An 18,450-nucleotide genomic window follows, 5' to 3' on the forward strand; every position below is an offset into this window, starting at 1 on the left:
CCCTCTTGCGCCATAGCTGCTCATGTGCTGTTTACTTGCTTTTCCCTCCCCACCAAAAGGTGAGCCTTGAGAAGACACACCCTTGTGGAGAGCTTTGAACTTTTATCCGGAAAGGTGCCGGGCACGTAGTCAGTGCCCGCGATCACTCGCTCACAAGGGTTCTTCCGAGACCCCTCTTCAGCCTCTTCCCCGAACCCCCAGGCCCCGCCCCAGCCCCATCTCAGCTTCCTCCCAGGCCCGTCCCAGCTTCGCCTCGCCCCAGCTTCATCCCACCCCAGCCCCGCCCCGCCCGCGCCCCGCCCCGCCCCGCCCCGCCCGCGCCCCGCCCCGCCCCGCCCCGCCCGCGCCCCGCCCCGCGCCCCGCCGTCGTTCCGTCCGCGCCCTCGCCCCGCCCGCGTCCCGCGGAACCTAGAGTCGCAGGCGCGTTCTTGAAGGACGGAATTCGGCGTCGGACTCTGCGCCCCGCATAGTTCCGGTGGCGACTGCGGCGCATGGCGGTGAGCGGTGTGGAGAAGACGCGCGGGTGGCTGGGCCTTGCATTGTTGGCGGCTCTCGGTGACCCTCGTGCTACCCCCCTTTCTCCAGGCCCCGGGACATCTTGCTGGGGAGGCAGCGGCGGCCCCAGGCCCGGGTACTCCCTGCGCGTCCCGCAGACCCCGGCTTCCCGGCCCAGTTTCCAGCGTCCGGAATCCTTCCACTGTCTGTCTCTGCCCAGGGCAACCTACGTGCAGTAACGCTGACTCCAGAGCGCACCCGTTAGGCGATGAAGGCGGCACAGCGTCGAAAAAACAAAAGAATAAGAAGAAAACCCGGAACAGGCCCTCTGTGGCAAATGGAGGCGAGAAGGCCTCAGAGAAACTCGCCCCAGAAGAAGCTCCCCTAAGCGCTGAGGCCCAGGCAAGGGCGGGCTTCAGTCGGGAAGGGTGGAATCCACGGGTGCGAATCCACGGGCACGTGTGATCTGGGGTCCGCGGAGTTAAGGCGGGGAGGGGGATGGGATGGGGCCGGCGGCTATGGTTTTCCAGTGCCCTCTCACAGCCACTTCCCCAAATCCATCACAGGCACAACAGTTGGCCCAGGAATTGGCTTGGTGTGTGGAGCAACTGGAGCTGGGCCTCAAGAGGCAGAAACCCACCCCGAAACAGAGTAAGGGACCCTTCTATAGAGCTGGGGGATGTGAACAGTGGCACTGCCTGGCCTGCAGGTGCTGGCAGAGTATGGAGTTGTTGCCTTTGCGGCGGGGTGGTAGGAGGTAAGTAATAGAGGTGTTCACTAGTCCTTTATTTTTATTCGCAGAAGAGCAGGCTATTGGAGCAATCCGAACCCTGCGCAGCAAAAGAACGCCCCTGCCCCGGAAGAGGCAGCTGATGCACTCTTTGTTTGGAGACTACAGGGCTCAGATGGAAGCCGAACGGCTTGAGGCCCTGCGGGCTGTCAGAGCTGGTGAGGAGCTAGCCACTGGTTGATTCAGGAAGGCCTAGCTTAAGGAGGAAGTGTCTAGGGGGTGAAAGGAAGAAGGCCCAGAGCAATAAGCCTGGTGGGGGAAGGAGATGGGCTCAGGGAAGCCTGAGGGAGCAGGGAAACAGCGTGGACCTTTCTTTCCTCTTCCTAGGACTGAACCTGGGAAGCAGCGGGGAGGTCCTGGGAGGAGTGGGAAAGAGCATGGTCCTATGTTGGTCCTGCTCCTGGGTTGGGGAAAGCTGCCTCATGTCTTTGTGTCTTGGCTTTCTCTACTAGCAATGAAGCCATATCCCATAACAGTTTGAGTGCAATTCCTGGGGCCAGATCAGCTAGGTTCAAATCCTGGATCTACCACATAGTAGTACTAACACCCTTTGCAAACTACTGAACCTCTCTAAGTGGGGGATGATAGTAATATCAGCCTTACAAATTTGAGGAATTAATCAGTTAATTTATGCAAAGTGGTTAGAATTGTATGGGCAAACATAACTGTACAGGTAATGTTAGCTGTTATTATTCAGTTCTGACATACGCTGCTTCTCTCCCCCTGACAGCTGCTTATTCAGCCCAGGTGCAACCTGTAGATGGAGCCACCAGAAAGAAGAGCCAAAGGGTCTGCAGGCCTCGCCCTATATGGAGAGCCAAAGCCACTCTGGACATGCCTGATGAAGAGTTTAGGTTCAATTTCTTTTAGCGTCTCCCCCAACCTGAAACAATCCCCCTCCCTTGGGGTGGTGTAGGGGTTTGTTTTGAGTGCAGAGCATTTCCAGGACTTCTGTTGTCAGAGAACCCTGGAGTTGGTCTGTCCCTGGCTGGTCCAAGGATTTGTAGCTGTTGTGAAGGTGTGAGACCATCAGATAGGCAAAAGACCCCGTTCGTTTTCTGATGAAATGTTCTCTCTTTCAGAAGAGAGAGAGAGGTGCATTTAGAAAATATGCAATAAATTGAAGTGAGTGTTCAAAGTATTGTAGAAGGAATATTGTACTCAGTCTTTAGGATTAGATTAAGTGGCTGTTGGTAACAAAGATTAGTGGAGAAGCTGTATAATCGTACACTGGTTTTCACTTTTGAAAGGAATCCCTGTCAAATGGTTTAGTGCTTAATGCTGTTATGTCACATTGCCCTAATCTCTATTTTTGATAAAATTGGATAAGGAGTGAAAGAGTATGCTGACCACCTATGTTAGAGGAAGTACAGAAGATGCAGGGGTGTGGTATCCCTGGGTCCAGTCCCTCACCTGGTACCTTTGTGCATGTTGCCTTCATTCCTGAGCAGGTATCATCCTCAGGGAACCAGCATGGCACCTACCAGGCCAGGCTCTGTTCTTAGGAGCAAGGAGCTTCTTGCGCTAACAGTTCTGGCCTGAGACCTGGATTGAGCCTTGGCAGACTTCTTGTCTAAATGTTGGCCATTCAGTCTCAGGCCCTCTGTTCCAAGGAATTGGGAATTCCCAGGTGACCTAATCCTCATTGGTGGCTTGATGTTTGCTGGTGTCTTCCAAACTCAGTTCCCAGACTAGATTGATACCTGGAGCCCAGCTGCCTACTCAGCATTTCCACTTGGGTGCTTCATAGGCATTTCAAACCTGATGTGTTTAAAACACTTGATTAGGCTCCGGTTTCCCTTTGGCTTCTGCTTTTCAGTGAATGGCATGACTGCCTATGTGGGTGGCAAGCCACCCAGGTGCCGAGGAAAGAGACTGAGGGCACGAGCTATTCCAGTATAATGAAATATATAAAATAAGAAGAGTTATACTAGATCTAGATCATAGACATGATTATATGTGAGTATCATTAATCATTAGTTTATAGCAATTACTCTTTATTCCAATATTATTATAATCCTCACTTTACAATCATAACCTAGGAAAAACCAGGCCATACAGAGATAGGAGCTGAGGGGACATAGTGAGAAGTGGCCTGAAGACAAGAGTGTGAGCCTTCTCTTATGCCCGGACAGGGCCACCAGAGGGCTTCTTGGTCTAGCGGTAACACCAGTGTCTGGGAAGACGCCTGTTGCAAAGTGGACCATGGTCTAGCAGTAGCATCAGTGTCAAGGAAAAACACCAGCTACTTAGCAGACTGGGAAAAGGAGCCTCCCTTTCCCCGGGGGAGTTTAGAGAAGACTACTCCTCCACCTCTTGTGGAGGGCCTGACATCAGTCAGGCCCGCCGGCAGTTATCCGGAGGCCTGTCTCCCTGTGATGCTGTGCTTCAGTGGTCACGCTCCTAGTCCGCTTTCATGTTCCATCCTGTATACCTGGCTCTGCCTTTTAGATAGCAGGAGCAAATTAGTGAAAGTACTAAAAGTCTGATATGCAGAAATAATGGCATAAGCTGTCTCTCTCTCTCCTCTCTCTCTCTGCCTCTGCTGCCAGGCAGGGAAGGGCCCCCTGTCCAGTGGACACATGACCCATGTGACCTTACCTATTATTGGAGATGGTTCACATTCCTTACCCTGCCCCTTTGTCTTATGTCCAATAAATATCAGTGCAGCCTGGCATTTGGGGCCACTACTGGTCTCTGCGTCTTGGTGGTAGTGGTCCCCCAGGCCCAGGTGTCTTTTCTTTTATCTCTTTGTCTTGTGTCTTTATTTCTACAATCTCTCATCTCTGCACATGGGGAGAAAACCCACTGACCCTGTGGGGCTGGACCCTACATCTGGCGCTCTGATGTGGGGCTCTCCCTCGCTGTGTGAGGTTTCACCCTGAGTGCGGGATTCAGCGGAGGATTTTGATAAGCGATTCCTGAGGATTGCTGTTAGTAAGCTTGGTGGTAAGCGTGAGCACTCAGAGTATTCTGGGGACACCATGGTACAAGCCAGTACTAAGTACTCGGCTTATTTAAATTGTATAAAAACTCTTCTTAAAGAAGGAGGGGTTTAAGTTTCTACTGAAAAGTTAATTGAACTATTTGTGGTTGTAAATCTTCTTTGCCCTTGGTTTCCGACTGAGGGAACTTTAGAACTTAAAGATTGGGATGAGATCGGCCAACAATTCAAAATTGCTCATAAAGGGGGACATTTTATTCCACCCACCATTTGGCCAATCTGGGCTTCGGTTCGCTCTGTCCTAGACTCCTTACAGACTCAGGAGGACAGCATGGAGACTGATCCCTCTTTCCTCTCCCTGAGGAGGGCGAGGAATTTCTCACTTCTCTTTCCACTGAGGATACTGCACAAATTGAGACCATAATTTCACAGGCGGAATTCCACTCTGACATGCCTGTGCCGCCACCACGTATGCAAGAGGCTACCGCACCCCCGTTGTCGCTTTATGATGATCTTTTAACTGACCCGAATGAACTTATTTCCCCCAACCAGCAAAACTCAGCTGAAACATACCAACAACCATTGTGGCCGCACCCCCCTGCTTCTCCTCACCCTGTCAACGCTGCCACCCTGCAGACAGAGAATGAGATCAGGCAGCCTGAAAACGAGGCTATAAATTGTTTCCATGCAGCCCGGTACAGAGGCTCTGATACCTGAACAGCCCAGAGAGGAGGCTTTCAATTCGCAGCCTGGTAATGAGGCCCGCAACGATATCTCTCCACAGCCTGGTTTTCTCATGCCTGGTCCTTTCCACCCTAATCAGACTCCGGTAGAATCACAGACTCCCTTGAGGCCTGGTTCCTTTACTCCTAATCGACTCGCTTAGAGTCATAGGCTCCCTTGAGGCCTGGTTCCTTTCCTCCTACTCAGACTCGGTTAGAGTAACAGGCTCCCTTGAGGCCTGGTTCCTTTCCTCCTAATCAGACTCGGCTAGAGTCACAGGCTCCCTGAAATCCAGGTTCTTTTCCTCCTGCTCAGACTCGGCAAGAGTCACAGGCTGCCTTGAAGCCTCGTTCCTTTCCTCCTAATCAGACTCGGCTAGAATCACAGGCTCCCTTGAAGCGAGGTTCTTTTCCTCCTAATCAGATGTGGGTAGAGTCACAGGCTCTCTTGAGGCCTGGTTCCTTTCCCCCTACTCAGACTCAGTTAGAGTCACAGGCTCCCTTGAGGCCTGGTTCCTTTCCTCCTAATCAGACCCGGTTAGAGTCACAGGCTCCCTTGATGCCTCGTTCGTTTCCTCCTAGTCAGAGTCGGCTAGAGTCACAGGCTGCCTTGAAGCCTGGTTGCTTTCCTCCTAATCAGACACGGTTAGAGTCACAGGGTCCCTTGAGGCCTGGTGCCTTTCCTACTACTCAGACTCAGCTAGAGTCACAGGCTCCCTTGAGGCCTGGTTCCTTTCCTCCTAATCAGACCCAGTTAGAGTCACAGGCTCCCTTGATGCCTCGTTCATTTCCTCCTAATCAGACTCAGTTAGAGTAACAGGCTCTCTTGAGGCCTGGGTCCTTTCCTCCTAATCAGACTTGGCTAGAGTCAGAGGCTCCCTTGAAGCCAGGTTCTTTTCCTCCTAATCAGAGTCAGCTAGAGTCACAGGCTACCTTGAAGCCTGGTTGCTTTCCTCCTAATCAGACTCAGTTCGAGTCACAGGGTCCCTTGAGGCCTGGTGCCTTTCCTACTACTCAGACTCAGAGTCACATGCTCCCTTGAGGCCTGGTTCCTTTCTTCATAATCAGACTCGGGTAGAGTCATAGGCTCTCTTGAGGCCTGGTTCCTTTCCTCCTAATGAGACTCTGTTAGAGTCACAGGCTCCCTTGAGGCACTGTTCCTTTCCTACTACTCAGACTCAGTTAGATTCACAGGCCCCCTTGAGTCCTGGTTCCTTTCCTCCTAATCAGTCTCGGTTAGAGTCACAGGCTCCCTTGAGACCTGGTTCCTTTCCTACTACTCAGTCTCGGGTAGCGTCACAGGCTTCCTTGAGGCCTGGCTCCTTTCCTCCTAATCAGACTCGTCTAGAGTCACAGGCTCCCTTGAAGCCAGTTTCTTTTCCTCCTAATCAGACTTGGCTAGACTCACAGGCTACCTTGAAGCCTGGTCGCTTTCCTCCTAATCAGACTCGGTTAGAGTCACAGGCTCCCTTGAGTCCTGGTTCCTTTCCTCCTAATCAGTCTCGGTCATCCTCAATTGCTGTCTCTCCAGCACTGCATACTTTTTTTTCTTTTTTTTTTTTTTGAGGAGCTTTACTCTTCTTGCCCAGGCTGGAGTGTAATGTCGTGATCTTGGCTCACTGCAACCTCTGCCTCCTGGGATCAAGCGATTCTCCTGCCTCAGCCTCCCGAGTAGCTGGGATTACAGGTGTGCACCACAATGCCCGGCTAATTTTGTATTTTTAGTAGAGATGGGGTTTCTCCATGTTGGTCAGGCTGGTCTTGAACTCCTGGCCTCAGGTTATCCACCCACTCTGGCCTCCCAAAGTGCTGGGATTACTTATATACTTTTAATACTTCAACTGGCATATCAGATCTGTCTTCAAAATAAATCTCAAGTATTTCACATTTTCTTTATCCTCACTGCTGCTCATTCTACTTAATGACTGTTCTTACCCTGCCTACTGTGTTAGCCAGACTGCCCCTTCATGTATGTTGGATCACTGTCTTCTGATTCAGTGACTTCACTGTACTTAGGATATGATATGAAGGCTGACGTACAAGGCCCTGCCTAGGCCTGCACATGTTTATGCTCCTGACGGCCTCTCTGATGTTGTCTCCCTCTGCTCCTGGGGTAACTGGACTTAATTCAAGGTCTTCAACCTTGCTCTTCCTTTTGCCTGGATTATTCTTCCTCCAGATCTTAGCATAACTGGCTTCCAGGAAAGTAAACATCAGCTTTGTGTGAGAAAGCTCTGCCCTATCATTCATCAGGCCGAGGTAACAGATTTAGGAAACAGATTTCCTCCATGGTCACTGCAGATTTAAAGTGTCATAATGACCCCATTGAGTGTCTGTTTTCCCACTGAGAATCCTTGTTTATTAAAATCATGGACAGCCACTTTGCTGTTAGAAATCATCAGTAGGAAGGAAATGTCTGATCTCAAAAAGATTCCTTGATTTACAACCCAGATGCAGAGCTTCAAGTAAGGGGTTTTGGAACTCTGCATCTCAAGGAAACAGAAGCCTGGTTCACTTCACAGTTCAGACCAGGTCTTTCCCCCACTACCCAGCCCTGTCTTGTTATGTGCCCATGAAAACACTGTTGCATTTACATTTCACCTAAACACGCTTTTACTAAGTCTTCTAATACTCCTGTCTCTTGTGAGATGCCTCATGGGTCTGATGTTCGGTCTTCCATATTAGAATGAGCCAATAAATTAACTGTCCACTAGGAACTTGGGATGATTGGACTAGGACTGTCCTTATCTTTTGGATCTTATCACCTTGCTGCCCTTCCGGCATCCCCCATTGGTGGTTGGCTCTTTGCTCCTCAAATCTTTTTCTATGAGTTTGGAGTGCTTGAGTAAAGGAGATGCTAGGGCAGATCTTCCCCTTTTTCCTTTGCTAGGGTATCCATGGTTCTTCCTCCAGGGATTCCCTATTGGGCCCTGTTAAAACCAGCCATTCTTGGTCTGTCCAGCCTAAGTGTCCCAGTTTGACTTGAGGATCAGGTTGGGGTTGGGTTAGGGTGAGGGTGATGGAGAGGATTAGAGAGTGATGGCGGGTTTAGGGTGAGTCTTAGGGGTAGAGTAAGGGTTAGAGGGTGAAGGTGAGGTTTTAGAGTGAGAGGATTGGGTTAGAGTTAGTTTTGGATCAGTGATGTGGTTAGTGTTAGAGATTAGGTGTTAGGGATGATGGTCTAAGGGTTAGAAATTAGGTGAAGTTAGGGTTTGGGGTCATAGATTCAGATTCGGCTTGCAGAGCTGTTTGTCACTAACATCATTGTTTGCCTTCTGCTATAATCCCTCCATCACCTCTAATTTCAAACCCTTCCTTAACCTGGCAGAACTCAACTAAGGGCTTCTCTGTACTTAGCATGGTTATCATCAGGTTCCATTTCTCTTGGAAGCTTGTTCATACTTACCAATATTATTTTGTAATGTGTGCAGAGATATCTGGCTCTCTAAAATGTTATTTAAATCCTATGACCTCAAGTTAACAAGTGGATTTTTGGCAACCTTAGATTTTCTTCTTTAAGCATTCTTAGAGCAGAGCTGCTTCCTCACAGAGGATTTTAAAGTATTCTTCTTGGTTGCTTTACAAGATAATTTTGCAGCTTGCATATTTTTCTTCAACATCTTAAAAGGTTTCATCTACTTTTAGGCAGGGCACCATGGCTCACACCTGTAATCCCAGCACTTTGGGAGGCCTAGGCAGGTAGATCACTTCCAGAAGTTTGAGACCAGCCTGGCCAACATGGTGAAACGCCGTCTCTACTAAAAATACGATATTTAGCCAGGCGTAGTGGCGCACGCCTGTAATCCCAGCTACTCGGGAGGCTGAGGCAGGAGAATGGCTTGAACCCGGTAGGCAGAGGTTGCAGTGAGCTGAGATCACGCCATTGCACTGCAGCCTGGGTGACGAGTGAAACTCCGTCTCAAAAAAGAAAAGAAAAGAAAAAAGTTTCATTTACTTTCTTCATTACGTTTGATAAATTTACCAACTCTAGGTCCATCTGTTTTTCATGGGTTTGGCATCACTTACTGTCACCCTGTAGTAGGACGAGTCGCAGACAAAACTCGTCAGACACCGGATTAAAGAAGGAAGAGGGTTTTTATTCAGCCAGGAGCATCAGCAGACTCATGTCTTAAGAGCCGAGCTCCCCAAAAAAGAAATTCCTAGCCCTTTTAAGGGTTTACAACTCTAAGGGGTCCACGTGAAAGGGTCATAATAGATCAAGTAAGCGCGAGGAACGTGACTGGGGGCTACATACATCAGCTAACAGAACAAAAAGTTTTACAGTGCTTTCTCATACAATGTCTGGAATTTACAGATAACACCGGTAGTTTTGGTCAGGGGTTAACATTATTATTATTTTAACCACCATGGCCAGGTGGTGGCGCCAAGGTCGTCTAGCTATTTATCTTCTGTGTCTTTCCAACTTTTTGCTTTCTCCCTTTTCTCCTGCCTTATAAACTAGGGAAAAGGGGAGATTGGGGAGAAGCTGGGAAGGACAACAGGAGAAGTGGTGGTCTCATTCTGTATTTCCCCCCTTTGAGAATTTTCACTTCTTAGTGGGAGTTCTCACTCTCATCTTCACTTTCTGAGTCTCTTTGTGAGATAGAGCGATAGTGATTTATATAATACACATGTGCTGAAGTTTTTTGATGAACCAAAGTAGCATCCAAACTTTTTATCATTTGAAAAAGCAAGAGTAATACATAGGGGAGCAGTAAGCAAGTTCCTATTACTAGCAATACACCTACAATGAGGGTTTTAAATCCTCCTATAGCTGGAAACCATTTTCCAAATAAAGACTCAGGATCAAACTCGTGCCAAACCTGTACAGGCACATCTGCCAACTTTGTCATGTCCCTGACTATGTTTTCAACCACCTGTCCTTGATCATCTATTTGTAGGCAGCAATTGGTTAAGTTAAATTTTCTACAAACTCCTCCTTCAGCTGCCAGCAAGTAGTCCAAGGCCAGTCTATTCTGATAGATAACATTTCTCATTTGGGTTTCCTGCCAAGCTAAAACAATCAAAGCTCTGCCAGTTTAATTAGTAATTATTTCTAAGACGGCCTGCAACTATATGATACGATTGAGCATGTAGATGGGGGTTCAGTATCCCTATGAGCCGTCTTGTGCCCGTGTGGCAGGCCCATAATACTGTATGATCCTTTCAGGGGGCCACTCATTATCTTTCCTATAACTATGCCTCTCTTTTCTCAGGAGGCATAGACAGGGAAACTTAGGAGCTCACCCGTTTTTATGGGGACAGCTTAATAGTGCCAGTAACACAACTGCCTGCCCACTTATTAGGTAACTGAATGTAGGCTCTGTGCCCACATTTCCAGTATAGGCCAGCGGGAGCTGCCCAGTCCTGATGAGATTCTGGATGAGCCCAGGCAGTTTTTAATTTAGAAAATTTACTAAATGGGTTCTTTTCAGTGTGGTTTAGGCCCCACCAAGTAATTGTCTTTGTTGTGCTGTTGTACAACTTCTGTCCTATACAATTAAGCTTTCCTACAGGGATGATAAAGTCTTTCCCTTCTCTAGCTATACAGTATTGTCCAATAACTGAGGTTTTTAGGACCCAGAAGTTGCTAACTTGGGCCTTCTGAACTGGAATTATATTAGGAGCTGGATCAGTAGGCACCAACTCTCAGGCTTCCCAAGGCCATCGGTCTCCGATAGTGGTTCCCCCGCATACATAAGATGTAACATTAAGTGAATGAGCTACATTTCCTGCTAATTGGAGAAACAATTTTTTTGTCTTTTTCGGAAGTTCTGGTGCTGGCAGATTCAGCTCCTCATAAAAGGTTTGAAACACTGGTTTGGGAGAGCGCTTGTGGACTTCCCCTCTAACTAAAATGGCAACTTGGGGGTTTAACCCTGTCCCATCGATCCCCAGGGTTACACGTTCTCCCTTTTTCCAAGGAGGAGCTAGGGGATTGGTAATTATTAGTTCTAGTGGGTTACAGTGACTGGCAGCACAGGGAGGGGTTGGCTTCCCCCTTCTGAAGATGAACAGGGTCCTTTTTGTTCTTTTTCCAAGTAGCCCAAATAACACATGGCCAAAAGTCACAATTTTCACAAACCCCTGACTCATGACAAACATATTTATTTTCTACTCTGTAGCTCCTTTCCCAGTTAAGAGAACCACATCCTGTTCCTAGCTTGTTACTATTAATGGCTGCACAAGCATCAAATCTTAAAGTTATTTGTTTGGGGATTCCTTTTTCTACTGTTCTAGTTATTATTTTACTTGTGTCACCTAGGAAAAGGCCAGTTCTTAATCTTATTTCAAAAACTGTGGTTGCAGGGGGCTCAGATGGGTTATAACACACATCGGGTTGGTCATTTCCTGGGCTACATACCTTGTAGTGAGTGGCATTATACAAACAAGTTTCTTTTAATGTTCCCATACATTCATAATAACTATAGAACAGAAAGTTTGTTTTAATTTGCTGTCCTACCTCGGTGACCTGATGAATACTCTGGGAACAGTCCCCAGTTTGAGTAAGGTCAATTGAAGCCCTTACTGTGTAAGTCCAAAATTTAAGAAAAATGAATCCCACGATGAGCTTCCTCATGCTTCGGCTGTGGGTGGACCAGTCAGCTTCCGGGTGTGACTGGAGCAGGGCTTGTTGTCTTCTTCAGGGTCACTCTGCAATGATTGTCTGGGCTTGGTCTTGCCTCCCAGGTTTCAGACGGTTTCATGGTGTTCTCTTTGAGCCGGGATTATAGTTGACATTTCATTATAATATATTAGCTGTTCTAGACTTTATGCATTCATGTGAAGTTTTCTTTGTTGTACTTTAAGTTCTGGGATACATGGGCAGAGCATGCAGCTTTGTTACATAGGTATACACGTGCCATGGTGGTTTGCTGCACCCATCAACCCGTCATCTACATTAGGTATTTCTCCTAATGCTATTCCTCCCCCAGCCTCCCACCCCCCGACAGGCCCCAGTGTGTGATGTTCCCCTCCCTGTGTCCATGTGTTCTCATTGCTCAACTCCCACTTATGAGTGAGAACATGCAGTGTTTGGTTTTCTTTTCTTCTTTTTCTTTCTTTTTTTTTTTTTGAGACAAAATTTCACTCTTGTTGCCCAGTTTGGAGTGCAACGGCATGATCTTGGGTTACCGCAACCTCTGCCTCCCGGGTTCAAGCGACTCTCCTGCCTCAGCCTCCCAAGTAGCTAGGATTACAGGCATGTGCCAACATGCCTGGCTAATTGTGTGTATTTTTAGTAAAGACGGGGTTTCTCCATGTTGGTCAGGCTGGTCTCAAACTCCCCACCTCAGGTGATCTGCCCACCTCGGCCTCCCAAAGTTCTGAGACTACAGGTGTGAGCCACTGCTCCTGGCCTGGTTTTCTTTTCTTGCATTAGTTTGCTGAGAATGATGGTTTCCAGCTTCATCCATGTCCCTGGAAAGGACATAAATGCGTGGTATTCCATGGTGTATATGTGCCACATTTTCTTTATCCAGTTAATCATTGATGGGAATTTGGGTTGGTTCCAAGTCTTTGCTATTGTGAACAGTGCTGAAATAAACATACAGTGCATGTGTCTTTATAGTATAATAATTTATAATGCTTTGGGTATATACCCCATAATGGGATTGCTGAACCTTGAGGAATTGTCACTGTCTTCCATAATGACTGAACTAATTTACACTCCTACCAACAGTGTAAAAGCATTCCTATTTCTCCACAGCCTCATCAGTATCTGTTGTTTCCTGACTTTTTAATAATGGCCATTCTAACTGGTGTGAGATGGTATCTCATTGTGGTTTTGATTTGCATTTATCTAATGACCAGTGGTGATGAGCTTTTTTTCATATGTTTTTTGGCCACATAAATGTCTTCTTTTGAGAAGTGTCTGTTCTTTTCCTTTGCCCACTTTTTGATGGGGTTGTTTTTTTTTTTTTTTTTTTTTTTTTTTTGAGACGGAGTCTTGCTCTGTCGCCCAGGCTGGAGTGCAGTGGCGCGATTTCGGCTCACTGCAAGCTCCGCCTCCCGGGTTCACGCCATTCTCCTGCCTCAGCCTCCCGAGTAGCTGGGACTACAGGCACCCGCTACCACGCCCGGCTAATTTTTTGTATTTTTAGTAGAGACGGGGTTTCACCGTGTTAGCCAGGATGGTCTCGATCTCCTGACCTCGTGATCCGCCCGCCTCGGCCTCCCAAAGTGCTGGGATTACAGGCGTGAGCCACCGCGCCCGGCCTTGATGGGGTTGTTTTTTTCTTGTAAATTTGTTTAAGTTCTTTGTAGATTCTGGATATTAGCCCTTTGTCAGACAGATTGCAAAAATTTTCTCCCAGTCTGTAGGTTGTCTGTTCACTCTGATGAGTTTATTTTGCTGTCCAGAAGCTCTTTAGTTTAATTAGATCCCATTTGTCAATTTTGGCTTTTGTTCCCTTTGCTTTTGGTGTTTTAGTCATAAAGTCTTTGCCATGCCTATGTCCTGAATGGTATTGCCAAGGTTTTCTTCCAGGGTTTTTATGGTTTTAGGTCTTATGTTTAAGTCTTTATTCCATCTTGAGTTTTTTTGTATAAGGAGTAAGGAAGATGTCCAGTTTCAGTTTTCTGCATATGGCTAGCCAGTTTTCCCAACATGATTTATTAAATAAGGAATCCTTTCCCCATTGCTTGTGTTTGTCAGGTTTGTCAAAGATCAGATGGTTGTATGTGTATGGTCTTATTTCAGAGTTCTCTATTCTGTTTCATTGGTCTATGTATCTGTTTTTGTACCAGTACCATGCTGTTTTGGTTACTGTAGCCTTATAGTATAGTTTGAAGTTGGGTAGTGTGATGCCTCCAGCTTTGTTCTTTTTGCTTAGAATTGTCTTGGCTATTTGGGCTCTTTTTTGGTTCGTGAGAATTGTAAAATAGTTTCTTCTAATTCTGTGAAGAATGTCATTGGTAGTTTAATGGGAATAGCATTGAATTCTTTTATAAATTACTTTGGGCACTATGGCCATTTTCATGAATTAATTCTTCCGTATCCATGAGCATGGAATGCTTCTCCATTTGTTTGTGTCCTATCTGATTTCTCTGGGCAGTGGTTTGTAGTCCTCCTTGAAGAGGTTCTTCACTTTGCTTGTTAGCTGTATTCCTATGTATTTTATTCTCTTTGTAGTAATTGTGAATGAAGTTCATTCATGATTTGGCTCTCTACTTGCCTGTTGTTGGTGTATAGGAATACTAGCGATTTTTGCACATTGATTTTGTATCCTGAGATTCTGTTGACGTGGTTCATCAGCTTAAGAAGCTTTTGGGCTGAGATGATGGGGTTTTCTAGATACAGGATCATGTCATCTGCAAACAACCATAATTTGACTTCCTCTCTTCCTATTTAAATACCTTTATTTCTTTCTCCTGCCTGATTGCCCTGGCCAGAAATTCCAGTACTATGTTGAATAGGAGTGGTGAGAGAGGCCATCCTTGTCTTGTGCCAGTTCTCAAGGGGAATGCTTCCAGGTTTTGCTCATTCAGTATGATATTGGCTGTGGGTTTGTCATATATGGCTCTTATTATTTTGAGGTGTGATCCTTCAATAGCTAGTTTATTGAGAGTTTTTGACATGAAGGGATGTTGAATTTTATTGAAGGCCTTTTCTGCATCTGTTGAGATAATCGTGTTGTTTTTGTGTTTAATTCTGTTTATGTGAGGAATTACATGTATAGATTTGCCTGTGTTGAACCAACCTTGTATCCCAGGGATGAAGCCATCTTGATCGTGGTGGGTCAAGGTACCCTTATCAGTCTTAGGTTCAGTCTTTTTACATAATCCCATATTTCTTGAAGGTTTTATTCATTCTTTTTTGGTCTTTTTTCTCTATTCTTCTCTGTTCTTTTTTCTCTATTCTTCTCTTCCTGTCTTAGACAGATGGTTTTGAAGCTCTGAGATTCTTTCCTCCACTTGGCCTATTCTGCTAGTGATACTTGTGGTTGCATTGTGAAGTTCTCGTGTTGTGTTTCTCACCTCCATCAGGTCAGTTATGTTCCTCTCTAAACTGAATATTCTGGTTATCACCTTCTGTACTTTCTTTTATGATTTTTAGCTTCCTTGCATTAAGTTAGAATGTGCTCCTTTAGCTCAGTGTGGTTTGTTATTACCCACCTCCTAAAGCCTACTTTTGTCAATTCAGCCATCTCAGCCTGGGGTCAGTTCTGTGCCCTTGCTGGGGAGGTGTTGTTGTCATTTAGAGGAGAAGAGGCATTCTGCCTTTTTGAGTTTTCAGCGTTTTTGTGTTGATGCTTTCTCATCTTTGTGGGCTTATCTACCTTTGATTTTTGACATTGCTGACCTTTGAATGGGGTTTTTGTGGGGTCTTTTTTGTTGATGTTGTTGCTTTCTGTTTGTTTTTAACAGTCAGACCACTCTTCCCTAGGTCTGCTGTGGTTTTCTGGGGGTCCACTCTGGACCCTCATCACTTCAGTCTCTCCTGCACCTGGAGGTATCACGAGTGAAGGCTGCGAAACAGCAAAGATTGCAGCCTGTTCCTTCCTCTGGGAGCACCAGTCCAAGGAGGTACCGACTTGATGCCAGCTGGAACGCTCCTGTAGGTGTCTGGAGACCCCTGTTGGGAGGTCTTGCCCAGTCAGGAGGAACAGGATAAGGGACTGCTTAAAGAAGCAGTCTGGCCGCCCTTTGGCAGAGCAGGTGTGCTGTGGTGACTGCCAGGATTCTCCAGAGCCAGCAGGCTGGAAAGGCTTAGTCGGCTGAACTGGGAAGACAGCAGCTACCCCTCTCCCTGGGGACTTCATGCCAGGGAGAAATCAGAGTTCTGTCCATAGAACTCTGGCTGGAGTTGCTAAAATTCCGATGGGGAGGCCCTGTCCGGTGAGGAGGGATGGATTTCGGTCTCACTTGAAGCAGCCTGGCCACGATCAGTCACAGCAGCTGTGCTGTGTTATGGGGGACCCCTCCTGGTCCCTGGTGCCAGCAGGCTAGAGCGGCCAACTCAAACCACAGATAGAGCGGCTGCCCTCCCCCGGGAACTCGGTCCATCTCCGGCTGTCTCCAGCCTGCTGCCGCTGGTCAGCTGGAATTCCAAGCCAATGGGACTTGTGAGGTGCTGTGGGAGTGGGGCCTCAGAATGATGTCACTTGGCTCCCTGGATTCAGCCCCCTTCCTAGGGGAATGCACGGATATATCTCCCGCTTTGCTGGAATTCTCGGGGCAGAGGATGCAAAACTCCTGGGCTTTCACGCATGCCCCAGTGAGCCAGCGAGCATTCCGCCGAGACTCCACACAGCTCTGTGCTTCAGACCCAAGGCCATGGCTGAGCTCACCAGGGGACCTCCCGATCTGCAGGTTGCAAAGATCCGTGGGAGAAGCATGGTTTCCCGGGCAGAGTCGCACAATCACTCACCGCCTCCCTTGGCTGCGAGTGGGGGCTCCCCTAGCTCCGTGCCACACCTGGGTGGGCCATCGCCCCACTTGCTTTTCCTCACTCCCCGTGGGTCGAGCTGTCTGGCTAGTCAGTCCCAATGCAAGAACCTGGATACCTCAACTGAAGGTGCAGAATTCACTCGCAGTTTTCACTGCTCTCCGTGAGAGCCGCAGGCCACAGCTGCTTCTAAGAGGCCAGCTTGGCCCCATCTAAAGTATGATTTCTTAATACATGAGATGTTTTAAATACATAACAATATTTATCACAAATAATATTTTGTCTCAATGTGATATAAAAATTGCTAATAAATCAATTCTTTTTTGGTTACCACAAAGCTATCTGGAAATGTAACATCTGCCATTTAGAAAATTTTTGTAGAGTTAACAGAACTTTACCTGAAGGGAGGCTGGCAATATGCATCATGATTTCAAATATTGTATTAATTGTTTTGTAATTTTGTGTTTTTTAAAACTAAACTTATTAAATTGGTTGTATATTACTTTAGGTAGCACTATTTGGTGATGAGAGAATAATAATTTGCAAAATATAAGAGTTCCTTATTATAAAAATGTCCTCTGTTTTATATTACTACCACTTCCTCTGAAAGTTTAAAATTGTAATTTTCTAATTAAAATATATATTCACAAATGTGACTTGTAAATGTGAATATTTATAATTTTAGGGTTTTTTTTTGCATTTGGTAGGGACAGGGTTTTCTGGTGTCTATTCTTCTTCAAAATAAAAGGTAGAGAGAATGGAATCAGGAAAGGTTAAAACACAAAGGAACACAATGATGATGATAGAGATTATTCATTTGCGGCTGGCCAGGGCCTAAAAATATCAAGAAGAAACATGATCAATAGAAAACCTGCATGTCCTTGAACATTATAGAATTTTTAATTTCTCTTAAAATTATTCATGATAAAAATCTCTGTACTTTGCACATTTAAGAGAGATAAAATCAGAGGGCAGAGGCCTCCCTGATCCTGATAAGAGCGCCCAAAGCACAAAGGATGTGTCTTTATCTCCTCCCAACTCCACGGTGGAAACAGTCTTTCTGGTTATCTTATCGCAGTGATGCACAGAGACATGATGGTCAAAGAGCTTGCACACTTTAAAAAAGAAATGTTGGCTGGGCGCGGTGGCTCACATCTGTTATCCCAGCACTTTGGGAGGCCGAGCCGGTGGATCACGAGGTCGGGAGTTTAAGACCAGCCTAGTCAAAATGGTGAAACCCCGTCTCTACTAAAAATACAAAAATTAGCTAGGCACGGTGGCAGGAACATGTAATCCCAGTTACTTGGGAGGCTGAGGCAGAGGAATCGCTTGAACCAGGGTGGTGGAGGTTGCAGTGAGCCAAGATCTAGCCACTGCATTCCAGCCTGGGCGACAGAGTGAGACTGTCTCAACAAAAAAAAAAGTTATATTATGTTGAGCTTAAAAAAATAAATGACATGATTTGTCTACAGATCTTTATTACTCTACCTCAATTACATTAAATTTATGAACAACTTAAATAATAACACACAGGGCTTCTATTGTTATTGTGATAATTTCTTTGTCAACATCATTTTTACCATATTGTATAAACAGCATTGTAAGACCTGTGACTGGTCATTGACAATATATACAATATGTGTATATTTGTACACAGGATCTAGCTCTGTCATTCTTGCTGGAGTGCAGTGGCACAATCACTGATCACTCCAGATTCAAACACCTAAGGTCAAGCCATTCTCCCACCTCATCCTCCCTAGTGGCTGGGACTACAGGCATATGCTGCCACAGTCGGCTGGTTTAAAAAGAAATTGTAGAGACAGGGTCTTGCTATGTTGCCCAGGCTAGTCTTGATCTCCTGGCCTCAAGCGATCCTCCAACACTGGCCTCCCAAAGTGCTGGGATTACAGGTTTGAGCCACCATGCCCTGCCTGCTCATATATTCTTCAATAGTGAGATAAGAAAAACCTATCACCAGGCAGGATTTTTAGAGGTTTCCAAAATTGGAACATATGACTTGTGATCAAGCCCTTCCATTGTTTTCTGTCTTTTATTTCTGCAATAACAGTTCTACTACTGTTTTTCTCAATGAGCTAAGAATTAAATGTCT

The 18,450-nt window shown here is 46.4% G+C and overlaps 1 protein-coding gene across 2 annotated transcripts; it reads left to right on the plus strand.

The window, feature by feature from the left end:
- The first annotated feature begins 360 nt into the window (after positions 1 to 360).
- C7H8orf33 (chromosome 7 C8orf33 homolog) lies at positions 361 to 16,991 on the plus strand. Of its 2 annotated transcripts, XM_034966973.3 has the most exons (6): positions 361 to 497; positions 586 to 897; positions 1,062 to 1,146; positions 1,297 to 1,443; positions 2,016 to 2,139; positions 15,339 to 16,991. In XM_034966973.3, the coding sequence occupies exons 1-6, from the start codon at positions 492 to 494 to the stop codon at positions 15,415 to 15,417; spliced, it is 753 nt and encodes a 250-aa protein (XP_034822864.1). In that variant the 5' UTR covers positions 361 to 491; the 3' UTR covers positions 15,418 to 16,991. The 2 variants fall into 2 exon arrangements, with proteins under 2 accessions (XP_034822864.1, XP_003804435.1); XM_003804387.5 differs by lacking the exon at positions 15,339 to 16,991 and having other exon boundaries at positions 2,016 to 4,031.
- The last annotated feature ends 1,459 nt before the right edge of the window (positions 16,992 to 18,450 follow it).

Source organism: Pan paniscus, chromosome 7 (genome assembly GCF_029289425.2).
Source record: "Pan paniscus chromosome 7, NHGRI_mPanPan1-v2.0_pri, whole genome shotgun sequence".
Classification (NCBI taxonomy): domain Eukaryota; kingdom Metazoa; phylum Chordata; class Mammalia; order Primates; family Hominidae; genus Pan; species Pan paniscus.

Bases quoted from the DNA above. Each gene is read 5' to 3' on its own strand.
- C7H8orf33 (XM_034966973.3), top strand. The intron at 898-1,061 runs GCAAGGGCGGGC...AATCCATCACAG, and splicing joins CCCTAAGCGCTGAGGCCCAG to GCACAACAGTTGGCCCAGGA. The intron at 1,147-1,296 runs GTAAGGGACCCT...TTTTATTCGCAG, and splicing joins GAAACCCACCCCGAAACAGA to AAGAGCAGGCTATTGGAGCA.